General features: G+C 47.3%; 1 protein-coding gene across 1 annotated transcript in view; it reads left to right on the forward strand.

The window, feature by feature from the left end:
- LOC147109121 (protein phosphatase 1 regulatory subunit 37) overlaps positions 1-13,113 on the forward strand; it is a 414,327-nt gene that overhangs the window by 20,258 nt on the left and 380,956 nt on the right. Inside the window, exon 2 of the mRNA XM_086002746.1 lies at positions 11,529-11,626. Coding sequence (XP_085858872.1) covers positions 11,529-11,626 — 98 coding nt within the window. The remainder of the gene's footprint in view (positions 1-11,528; positions 11,627-13,113) is intronic.

Consider the following 13,113-nt stretch of genomic DNA (forward strand, 5'->3'; position numbering starts at 1 on the left):
AATACAAGCAGGTAAAATACAAGCAGGTAAAACACGTGTTGATGAAGGCATATTTCATCACATTCACCCCTTCTACAGATTTAGTCTGTCCGGGGGTGTGATAGTCCTTCCTGAACGTCGCAACAGTACCTTGGGTTCCGACCGGGAGTCCGTGGTGCCCTCCTGGGCATACCCACGTGCTGGGGGTGTTGCAGGTACTTCAGGGGGTGGTGAGGATACCTCTGGGGATGGTGGAGGTTCTTCTGGGGGTGGTGGTGATGGGTCGTCATCATCGCTTCCTGCCGAGGCGAGGTCCTTTATGGACACGGTGTCTTCACGCCCGTCGGCGTGCTTGACGTACGCGTACTGTGGGTTTGCGTGGAGTAGGTGTACTGCCTCCACGAGGGGATCCATTTTGTGGCCCCTCACATGCTTCCGTAACAGGACTGTCCCTGGGGTGGAGCGCCACGAGGGTAGGGATACTCCTGAGGTTGATTTGCGGGGAAAAACAAACATCTTCTCGTGAGGAGTGGCGTTAGTAGCAGTACACAGTAGCGACCTTATCGAGTGGAGTACATCTGGGAGGACCTCCTGCCAGCGGGAGGTGGGGAGGCCTTTAGACCTTAGTGCTAAGGTGACCGCCTTCCACACTGTCGCGTTTTCCCTCTCCACTTGCCCATTACCCCGGGGGTTATAACTAGTGGTCCGACTCGTGGCTATCCCCTTCGACAGCAGGTATTGGCGCAGTTCATCGCTCATGAACGACGCCCCCCTGTCAGTGTGGATGTAGTTAGGCATGCCGAACGTGCAAAACAGGTTGCCGAGGCACTTGATGACCGTGGCACTGGTCATATCTGGGCAGGGGTAGGCGAATGGGAAGCGGGAGTACTCGTCCACAATGTTGAGAAAGTACACATTGCGGTCGGTGGAGGGGAGTGGTCCCTTGAAATCTAAGCTCAGGCGCTCGAATGGCCGTGTAGCTTTGATCAGGTGGGCTCGGTCGGGTCTGAAAAAACGGGGCTTGCATTCCGCACAGGTGCGGCAGTCCCTGGTCATAGACCGGACCTCCTCAATGGAATAGGGCAGGTTACGGGATTTTATAAAGTGGAATAGCCGGGTGACCTCCGGGTGACAGAGGCCATTGTGGAGGCCCTGTAGCCTGTCCCCCTGGATGCTGGCACACATCCCTCGTGATAGGGCATCGGGGGAATCGTTGAGGGCCCCCAGCCTATATATTATGTCGTACTCAAACGTGGAGAGTTCGATCCGCCACCTGAGAATTTTGTCGTTCTTGATCTTCCCCCTCTGTTGTTAAACATGAAGGCTACCGACCGCTGGTCGGTAAGCAGGGTGAAGCGTTTGCCAGCTAGGTAGTGCCTCCAGTGCCGCACTGCCTCCACTATGGCCTGGGCCTCCTTCTCTACCGAGGAGTGCCTGATCTCGGGCCCTTGGAGGGTTCTTGAGAAAAAGGCTACGGGCCGCCCATCCTGGTTGAGGGTGGCTGCTAAAGCGAAGTCGGACGCATCGCTTTCGACCTGGAAAGGGATGTTTTCGTCCACTGCCCGCAGCGCGGCCTTCTCAATGTCGTGTTTAATGCTGTTGAAGGTGGCGTGGGCCTCGGCCGTGAGCAGGAAGGACGTTGATTTCAGGAGGGGACGGGCCTTGTCGGAATAATTGGGGACCCATTGGGCGTAATAGGAGAAGAACCCCAGGCACCTTTTCAGGGCCTTGGGAGTGTTTGGTAGGGGTAGCTCCCGTAGGGGGCGCAATCGGTCGGGGTCCGGACCGATTTCCCCGTTTTCCACCACGCAGCCCAGGATGCAGAGGCGCGTGGTGCTAAAGACACACTTATCCTCGTTGTAGGTGAGATTGAGTCTGAGGGCGGTTTTCAGAAATCTCGTGAGGTTCGAGTCGTGGTCTTGCTGGTCGTGGCCGCAGATGGTGACGTTGTCTAGGTATGGGTAGGTGGCTGTTAACTGGTTCTCATCGACCATGCGGTCCATCTCCTGCTGGAAGACCGAGACCCCGTTCGTTACCCCAAAGGGGACTCTGAGGAAGTGGTAGAGACGTCCGTTCGCCTCGAAGGCGGTTTATGGACGGTCCTCCGGCCTAATGGGGAGCTGGTGGTATGCCGATTTTAGGTCGATGGTGGAAAACACCCAGTATTGCGCAATTTGGTTAACCATATCCGCTATGCGGGGCAGAGGGTAGGCGTCTAGCTGGGTGTATAGATTAACCGTCTGGCTATAATCTATCACCATCCACTTCTTTTCGCTACCCTTAACTACTACTACCTGGGCGCGCCACGGGCTGGTACTGCATTCGATGATACCCTCCCGCTTGAGTCTTTCTACTTCCGACGCAATGAACCGTCTATCCTCCCAGCTGTACCGCCTACTCTTGGTCGCTATGGGTCGACAGTTGGGTGCGAGGTTGGCGAACAGAGAGGGCGGCTTGACCTTCAGGGTAGCCAGACCGCACACTGTGAGGGGCGGCTGGGACCCACCGTAGGTAAGCGTGATACTTTGGTGGCGGCACTGGAAGTCCAGACCCAAGATCACGCTCACACAGAGATCTGGCATTATCAATAGTTTAAAATCTCTGTAATCATTGCCTTTTACCGACAACATAACCGCGCAGAAACGTGTAATTTTTGAGGTATGAGTCTTATCGGCCATGGCGATTTTGCCCTGTGTGGGGACTATCGTTAGAGAAAGTCGTTTTACCAGGCTAGGATGAATAAAGCTTTCGGTGCTCCCGCAGTCAATCAAGCATTTAACCATGTTCCCGTTTACCTCTATGTCCATCATCGATTTAGACAACGGATGTGGCCTGGATTGATCCACTGTGATCGAGGCCACCAGTGGGTCTGTGTAGTCGGGGCAAGATGGTGGACTCCATGAGGGTGGACAAGATGGCTTCCAAGATGGCCGCTCCCACGGCACGCACGCGGCGGTGGTGGAGTTGGAGGCGGGGTTCCCTCTGCAGACTTTGCTGAAATGTCCTTTCTTCCCGCATTTAAAACAGGTGGTGCCCTTCGCTGGGCACAGATGCCTGGAGTGTTTGTCCTGGCCGCAGAAGTAGCATTTCGGGCCCCGATGCATCGCAGCAGTAGTGGGGCTCCTGGGTGGGGGCTGGGGCTTGGATGGTGCTGGGCTGGCCTGAGACCTGGGAGGTGAAGATGGCTTCCAAGATGGCGGCCCCCACGGCGCGCACGAGGCGGAGTGGGCCGCGTGGCCTGAGGAACAGGATTCAGAGTTCCTCTGGGCCATATCCAGCGACCGCGCTATATCTATAGCCTGTTTTAAGTCCAGTCCCTCCTTTTCAAACAGTTTCTGCCGAATATAATTTGAACTGAGGCCCGCAATAAGGGAGTCTCGAATCAGCTCCTCCGTGTACACGATGGCAGACACGGCCTTACAGTTACAGTCTCGGCCCAGTACTTTTAGGTTTAGTATAAAGTCCTCTAGTGACTCACCATGCCGCTGCGTGCGAGTAGTCAGAAGATGCCTGGCGTACACCACGTTTATTGGCCGCGCGTAGTGGGCCTTCAGGATGGTGCAGGCCTCCTCGTAGCTGGTGGCATCTTGGATGAGAGGGGAGACCCGATGGCTCACCCAGTTTCGCAGGATTCCCAGTTTCATGTCTCCGGTAGCGGTTTCGGCTGCGGCTATGGCAGTGGATGAGTTTGCAATGAAAAATTCGAAGCATTGCAACCAGTGTCCGAACTGTGTGGCTGCGTCTGAGGCATGGGGGTCCAGATCCAAGTGCTCTGGTTTCAGGAGTCGATCCATCTTGGTGTTTTAGTGATTAAAATTGATATGCCATCAATGACTCAAAGACAAGGATTCAACTGAAGGCTTTTAATCACTAAGAACATAGCAGTATAGCAGGTCTTCCCACATCAGGTTCGTCTGGTAGTAAGTGACTCATACAGCTCCTGAGACCTTTATATGGCAAAAGACAGGGGCGTAGCCAATACACACAATAGGAACAAAAGGGGGCGGTTCACAATACAAGCAGGTAAAACACATGTGTTGATGAAGGCATATTTCATCACAACCACATCCACTGGTTCTCCCTTATCTATTCTACCAGTTACATCCTCAAAAAATTCCAGTAGATTAGTCAAGCACGATTTACCTTTTTTAAATCCATGTTGACTTTGTCCGATCCTGTCACTGTTATCCAGATGCCCACATGTGCACTTCCAGAAGGGGGTCACTGGATAGCAATCAAGACTGGGAATCCTAGCCAATTTAGCTCATCCCTAATTCAGGGGTGCTGAGGCCAATTATTGTGCTCTTACTGCCTAGCTTCTGCCCCCGACCCTGCCCCCTACCTCCTGGGTGAGATAAGCTAATTCAGCATAAACCAGAGATAAAATCTGGAACTTTATCCTTGTTTGTATGTTTCAGCCACTGACTGGATAACTCACTGAGCCGTGAGAGGAGCCTGAGTTTGGGCAATCTCAACTTCTCATAGGAACATAGCACAAAACTGCCCCAAAAGCAAGGACCAAATTGGCAATGTCACACAGAGCATCCATAAGGATAGCTAATTTGAAAAAAGTTCACACCGGTGGAGTAAGAGATGCTCTTCTGAGGAATTACAGCAGACTTATAGGACGCTTTGACGTAAGAAAACTAATAAGCACTTGCTTTGAGTATAAAACAAGGCTTTAATCAACTGTTTCACAACCATGAGCTCTAGTTACATCACTAGTTCCTCTTTACAAAAATGTCCAGAGTAAGCTGGGCCCACGCCCGAGTATTTATACTTTCCTTGGACGGCGCCACCAGCTGGTCACCCAGTGTTATCTCATGAGCCATTTCTACACGAATAGTAAGATTCATGGCATTCTTCCCGCCTGAAAAATTTGGAAGTCCGACGACTTCCTTCTAGCGGATTAGGCAGACCACGAATAGCCGCACTTTTTTAGATCTCTGTTTGTGGCTGGAAGACACGTCTCCTCGGACCGTGTCTTGGTCCCTGGGTCACTTGGTTTGTACCGGTAGATTGACAGGGCCCGTGTCGCCTTGATTGACCTGAGGGGTACTGGGGAGATCGTGACTCCGGGTGCAGGTCCCCACAGGTGCAGAGCTGGCTTCATCTTGCTCGGTAGCCGGAGATTGATCAGCGTCTTGGCTTCGGGTGGCCATCCCGTGGGGAGCTCTCTGTTCCCCAAGTTGATCCAGCGGAGTAGCCGGCAGATCCCTTAATGTCCTGGGTAGGGCATCATCCTCAAAGGAGCGCAGAGTGTCGGCATCATTACTATGAATTCCTCTATCGGTTGGGTCCATGGGACCGGTTGGACAGGGAGCCAGATCTCGGAGTGAAACGGTAGACTCCCGGCCATCAGGGTACCGCACATGCGCATACGTGGGATTACCGTCTGTTAGTTCCACCTCGTTGACGAGGGGATCATTCTTAGAAGATCAGACGAATCTTCGGAGCAGCACGGAGCCGGGAGCTGACAACCATGATGGTAGGGACGTCCCATGAGTGGAGCGACGCTGGAATCGTTCGTGAGGAGTGACATTGGTGGATGTAGAAAGAAGAGACCTGATGGAATGCAACGCGTCAGGGAGCACAGTTTCCCACTGCTGGTCTGGTAGGTTGCGTGACCTCTGTGCAAGACGAACAGCGTTCCAAATGATAGTGTTGTATCTCTCAACCTGACCGTTACCGATAGGATGATACGGTGTCGTTTTACTTGTGGTGATTCCCCGTTGGGAAAGATAACTTTTGAGTTCGCTTGACATGAAGGAGGGACCCTGATCAGAGTGGAAGAATTTGGCCGTACCGCAAAGGGAAAAGACCTGATCGAGGCATTTGATCACTGTGGAAGTAAGCATATTGGGACAGGGGAAAGCAAAGGGAAAGCGTGAATATTCGTCCACCATAGTAAGCAAGTAGGTGTTTTGCGTTGAGGAAGGCAGTGGCCCTTTAAAGTCAATGCTGAGTCGCTGCATAGGCTGCATAGCATGTATGAGCGAGCCATCCGACGGATGGAAGAATTGCGGTTTTAATTCTGTGCAAATTCTACAAGTGGAGCATGTTCTTTTCACGTCTTCCGTAGAAAATGGGAGATTTTTAGATCGCACAAAGTACAACATACGGGTAACGCCAGGATGGCACAAGTCAGTATGAAGATCCGCAAGAGTCGAAGTTGACATGGAAGAGCAGAATGCACGTGTGAGGGTATCCGGGGCCACATTCTCTTTGCCGGGTCGGTAATGTATGGTGTAGCCAAAGGCGACCAATTACATCCTCCAGAGCTGTATTTTGTTATTCTTGATTTTAGTGCATTTCCGGTTATCCAGCATAAAGGCCACGGAGTGCTGATCGGTTATAAGTGTGAAATGGCGACGAGCGAGAAAATTACTCCATTTACGTACTGCTTCGATGATAGCCATAGCCTCCTTCTCAACAGGAGGATAATGGAACTCGCTACCCTGCAAAGTTCTGGACAGAAATGCAACGGGTCGACCACCTTGATTCAAGGTAGCCGAGATCACCACCTCCGATGCATCGTACTCGACCACGAAAGGGAGATTTTCATCGATGGAACGAAGCGTGGCTTTTTCCAGTTGTCGCTTGAGGAGGTTGAAAGCTGAAATAGCCATTGCCTCCAACGGAAATGACTTTGCGTGATGCAGGGGCTGGATCTTGTCGGAGAAGTGGGGTATCCACTTTGCATAATAGGCAAACATGCCGAGTGCCCGACAAAGAGAGCCGAGATTCGTAGGAGGAGCGAGCTCCTGAAGTGGACGAAGTCGCTCCGGATCTGGTTTGATGACATCATTGCCCACCCAGTAGCCAAGGATGTTGACTGATGGTACTGATTTCACAGATTTGGACTCATTTAAGGTTAAGTTGTGACGACGGAGAACTTCAAAAAATTTCTGGAGGTTGGCATCATGCTCCTTCTGGTCATGACCAGCAATGGTGATATTATCCAGATATGGAAAAGTGTCCGTTAAGTTCTCCTGTTTGACTAGGCTATCCATTGCCCATTGAAGGACGGCCACCCCATTGGTGACCCCAAATGGAAGGCGACAAAACTGGTAAAGCCGACCATTGGCCTCAAAGGCCGTATACTTTTTGTCAGAGTCCTTTAACGGTACTTGATGGTATGCGCTCTTTCAGTCAAAAGTTAAAAATACCTTGTAGTTGGCAAGGTTATTGACCATGTCATCGATGCGTGGTAGTGGGTAGGCATCCAGGTCGGTATACTGATTAATAGTTTGCGAGTAATCGATGCAAAGAAGTTTCTTGTGTTGCTTCAGAGGATTTTTAACAACGACGACTTGAGCTCGCCAGGAAGATGAACATGGCTCAATAATACCGTCAGCTAGAAGGCGAGAGATTTCTGCCTCGATAAAGGATCGATCATCTTGGCTGGGCTTACATCGGGGGGAAAGATTGGCAAACAAGGAGGGCTCGTCGAGCGAAGCCACCGAAAGCGCATGAAACGGTACTTTGGAAATAGTAAGCTCCAGCTTTGACCCTCCAAACTCGAAACTGAGTCTTTTGTGTTGTTTCTGGAAATCCTGTCCCAGGAGCACATCACTGCATAGGTTTTTGAGCGCCCCGAGCCGGGTGGAGAAATAAGTGCGGCCATTGAGAATAAGGTCGACAAGACAAAAGCCGGAAGAGTTGGTGGTCAGTGTCGTCTGAGCCATTGCAATTTCCCTGTCCGAGGGGTAAATACACAGTTTTAACTTACTGACAGCCCGCTCACTAATGAAGCTGTCAGAGCTGCATGAGTCGATTAGTGCACTCAAAATGTGTGCATTTACCGAAACCTTCATGGCTGCATGGGACGGCTTTGGGGAAAAACAGCTGTGATGGGAGGAGGAGCAGTTTTACCCTTGACAGCTGTAACCTTAGTAGTGGTTCTTGGGGGAGGAGCAGTTTTATAGATAGTAGCTGCAAAACTAATAGGGGCTCTCGACGGGTATACCTTAGAAAAGTGGCCTTACTAACAGCGGCTCTTGACTGGCATACCTTAGAAAAGTGACCTTTCTTACTGCAATGATTGCAGATTGCGTTACGAGCAGGACAAAATTTCCTATAGTGGAATGCACCTCCACAGAAGAAACACTTCCTTCCAGATTGCCAAGATACCGCTAGGGCAGGGTCGTCATCAGTGAAGGCTTCTAGGGTAGGGTTGTCATCTGCTAGGTTAGAGTCATCATCAGTGAGGGCTTCTGCCCGAGACCTATCGAAGGAGTCACTAAAAGTGATAGCAGCAGCCCGTGCACATGGTAAAAGATAGATATCTGCATTCCTCTTTGCTAAGTCCAGAGAACATGCCTGGTCATAGGCAGCCTGTAACTCGAGGGTTTTATTCTCCAACAGACGCTGGCGTATGAAGGGAGACGCAATCCCGTTAATAAAGGAATCACGAATTAACTCCTCCTGGTACTGCTCAGCTGTGACAGCTTTAAGATTACAATCCTTGCTGAGCCTGCAAAGCTTTTGAAGGGATTCGTCAAGTGATTCCTCAGGTTGTTGTCGAGTTGTGGCCAGTAGATGCCGAGCAAAAATTTTGTTTGGAGCCTTAACATATAGTCGCTGTAACATTAAGATAGCGGAGTCACAGTCTACACAGTCTTCTATATAATCAAACACATGAGGAGATACATAATTGGCAAGTATCTCTAATTTATCAGGAACATTTTCACCACACACCCCAAGGAAGTTGCTGAAGGTACGATACCAGTGTTTCCATACCTTAGCTGTTGTAGGTGAATTCGGGCCCAGGTCAAGACGGGCGGGTCTGAGTAGTTTGCCCATGATGGATTGATTACTACGTCAGAGTTCCCTTCTACAGTTGAAGTCGTAGCTGGCTGTTCCCAAAATCACTCAGAGCGTGGAGCCAATACAGTTGATTAAATTGACGTAAGAAAACTACTGAGCACTTGGTTTGAGTATAAAACAAGGCTTTAATCAACTGTTTCACAACCATGAGATTCTAGTTACATCACTAGTTCCTGGTTACAAAAACGTCCTGGGCAAGCTGGGCCCACGCCCGAGTATTTATACTTTCCTTGGACGGCGCCACCAGCTGGCCGCCCAGTGTTATCTCATGAGTCATTTCTACATGAATGGTAAGATTCATGACATGGGTTACGGCAAGTTTTACTCTGAATCAAACCCATGCTGTACCTGGCCAGGGAAAGTTTGACGCTGTGCCAAAAGTGGAAAAAATTCCATTCTCCAACGTTGACTTTCCTCGGTGTCCTTGATGAGCAGTAAGAATATTCCATTCTGCGAAGTGTGTAGAGATATGCACTTAGGGATTTGAGACGCAGAAACCCATGACATAAGGCTGAACAGCTTTGGCGCTTAAAAGTCTTATGGTTCTATGGTGTATGAAGCAATTTCAGAGCCAGCATTAAATAGTTCAGAAATTAAATAATTTAGAAAATTAATCAAAAACCAATTTCCCTAATTTATTCATCTATAAATCTGGGTATTTATTAATTTAGTAATTCACTCAAATTAAATCAGAAATCAATGTATTAATTGATAAATATGCATATTTGTACATTAATTTCTAAATTAAAGCAATTCCCAATTACATCCCATTCCCATCCTCATTATAATCTTTCAGTTATAAGTCTGTCTTTGTTATAAGACTACTGGAGCTTAGCTCTCAATTTTTTTTTCATGTCAGATTTTATGCTATTTTATGGAACATTTACTATGGAATTATAACATGAAACATGTTTGACTCCCAAACCGCAAAGCATTCTGCTGGTGGTTACAGAATGCTGTCTGAAACATTGCGCAAATTCTATTTCTCTAACTTTCTTTGAAAACGAACTCAGAAGTTCCTTAAGAAAGATGGAAACGCAACGCTCCTGTTTACAGCTGTTCCCAGATAGCAACAGTCATGAATTATTAAAGAAAGGAAACAGTATCATATTTATGGACTAAAGGGAACTTCCAATCAAATCATTCCATTTACATGGTGTATCTCAGTTTTCTCATAAAATGTATTTCTAAATTAAATGTATAATTAAGGTTGTGGTCCCCTTGTGAGCATGTAATGTACTGTAATGAAAGGAATTACTCCAATGCTGGGGTTTACTATAGCTCCCCTTGATAGGATTGTTAACGTAACAATATAATCAGGGTATGTTATAAAAGTAATGGACTAATTAGCCTGTAGAGGTAATCTGCTGTAGCAGAGATTTGCAATACTGTTGAAATCAATAGGAATAGTAAATATGTACAATGTAAGGCAACATGCAGCTTTGCTGCCCTCTCATTGCTTGTTTTGAGCAGGAGAAATATTTTACACTAAATGTGCATTAGATCGCCTTTAAGTTAGAAAACCTTGGAGTTTTTTCATCACAATTTTTAACAATATGCTTGGTATTTAAACTCAGCTTTTTAGTATATTTTCATTGAAAGAGCTAGCAAAATATATACAGTATGATGCTGGTTTGCTGTTATTATTGTCATGGCAAAAAGGCTCGAGTGGAGCATAAATGCCGGCATAGACTGGTTGGGCCGAATGGCCTGTTTCTGTGCTGTATATCCTATGTAATCCTATGTAAAATGTACAGAGTCGCAGAATGCGATGTTCAAAACACTGTTAGAATTTCCAGAATCATGATAAAAATGGAATTTGATGAATTCAGGTACTCTTAAAATGGTGTCTCTGTATACGATGCTTTAGAAATATTTAAGACGTTGTTCATAAAATAAAGGTACCTGGGCTACTGCTGTTTGTGCTGATTTTATATCCTCTTTATCACCTGCTTTGAGGACACAAACCCATTCTGGTGGTAGGTATTACCATGTCTGCAAGTAGTTCACCCTATTGCCAAATAAATGTCAACTACAAGTTACTCCAGCTCATTTCTTCAGGATGAACAGATCTGAGAACCAATAAATTGAATCGGTCCAGTCTGTCACATGAACAACTAAGGGTGGATTTATACTGCAATTTTAATGTATGAAATTTCCTGGAGGAGGCAATATCACGCTGCTTGGGTTTGACACCCAATGCAGTACAACTCCAGTGCAGAATCAAACCAAGATTTCAAAAGTGCTTGGGGTGGGGGTGGCGGGGGTGGCGGGGAGATGTCTTTGATCACCTGACCTCTTTTAAAACATATCTGGAGTTAATTTAAATGCTAATGCCCATGCTCTCTACATATTGACATTTCAGGAGAGGAGCTCTGTGCATGGCTGTAATTACACATGCGCAGAGTTTTGTCCCGGGCAGAAGAAGAGCAGTTCAAGTCAGGCAGTGTAAACAGGTACTTCCAGACTGGAAGCAATCTTAATTAAGACTGGTTGATCGATTGTACTGAGACTGGTTGGTCGATTCCCCTGAGACTGGTTGCTGCAGTATAAATACAGGCTAGAATCAGTTTGTAATGTGAACACTTTCAGTTGTTGGCATAAATCCAAAGTGTTTGCAACACAGGTGTAGACCACATCCAATTGTCACATTACCTGCATAGTATGTACTTTGACCAAAGGACCACCAAGTTGTTAATCTAATTTCTTCTGTGTTTCAGCTGCCAGTGTTACAGTGGAGGCGATCATCACATCCTACAAATTAAGCTGCAAGAAGCTTGGTGTGCAGCCCATTCACAAATTGCTGACACAACTGCAGGTAAACTCTGTCCAGACATACTAACCTCTGCAACTTATTTTTTCCCACTCCAAACAACAGAATGTGATTGGCCTTAATGTGACTTTACAAAGCGTCTTTCTGTCATTATCCACACAGATTTGATTTTATTTCCTGAAATTTGTATAACCAGTTATGAAGTAGTATCCCTTTGACGTCAGTTTTTCTTTTTGTTGGGTATTATGAAATAAATTTGAGAAGGTTTTGTTTAATCAACCTGTTAATTTTGTCACCAATTTTCTCCCTGCTGGTATCTTTAAGCATTGCACATGTGCTACAAGGGCAGGGAAGTGACCTGCTCCGAGAATTAATAGCATCATACAGCACAGAAGGAGGCCATTCAGACCATCATGCTTATTCTGGCTCTTTGAAAGAGCTATCCAATTAGTCCCACTCCACCACCCTTTCCTGAAAGCCCTGAAAATTCCTCCTAGATGTTGGTTTAAAGTAGTTAGCAGGAATACATAAAAGTGGCCCAGACCTAACTTCCTTTGATTTCCTTTTTCCTTGTCAGGAGGGATATTAATGGCCCAGAAATTCAGGTCTCCACAGGTGAGTACGCATGGGGTACTCACCCGTAAGCCCAATGGAAGTGCCGGTTTCGTGCATGCACTGCGCATGCGCGGGAAACCGGCACTTCCATTCCCCTGAAAGAAGGGGTTAAGAGGTGGAATGCGTGCGCGGGAGAGGCAGCGCGTGCGCATTGAACTTACTTTTTTTTCCAGGTTTCTCCGGGAAGGTAAGTCTCCAGAAGTTAGACATGTAAAAAGCAGTTTCAAGGCCTGCTTTTAACAAGGTAAGTGGTGAATTAATTAAAATTAAAACATTTTTTCGACAGGTTTATTATTTTTAAATACTTTAAAGAAAGGTAAGTTTATTTTTAGCCCCGTTAGAAAATGTAATTAATTTTTTCAAAAATTTAAATTATTGTTTAAAATAGTTATGTTTCTATAAAGCAGGGACCGGGTACTGAACTTGGATGATCAGTCATGATCACATTGAATGGCGGAGCAGGCTAGAGGGGCCGAATGGCCTACTCCTGCACCTATCTTCTATGTTTCTATAGTTATTTCATGTGATTTATAGTTTATTTTAAAAATGTGATTTAAAAAAAATTTATTTGATGTTTTGGGGCTTATAATATTTATAGGTTTGACAGCCTTTCCTGTCAAACTTATGAATGATGCATTCCCTGCTACCATTGGCTCTCCATGGCCCGCGTGATCCCAGGGGATGCATCGAACTAACTGCGCCCCTGGGATACGCAAGCACTGCACGCCGGCAGTTGGAGGAGGCCCAGGATCGCAATTCCACGGGGGCCCACAGCTCATCGGCCGGCGCGCAAGGTAAGTGCAGGTCGGAGGCTTGTACCCGCGGGAAGCCTCCGACCCGAATTTCTGGGCCTCTGTGTTCTTCTTTATGCTATATATCATCCTTAAGGGTCATAATGAAAATTAAAGTAATGAAAG

The sequence above is a fragment of the Somniosus microcephalus genome, chromosome 12 (assembly GCF_052327205.1).
Source record: "Somniosus microcephalus isolate GS21.2 chromosome 12, FLI_Smic_1.0, whole genome shotgun sequence".
Lineage (NCBI taxonomy): Eukaryota > Metazoa > Chordata > Chondrichthyes > Squaliformes > Somniosidae > Somniosus > Somniosus microcephalus.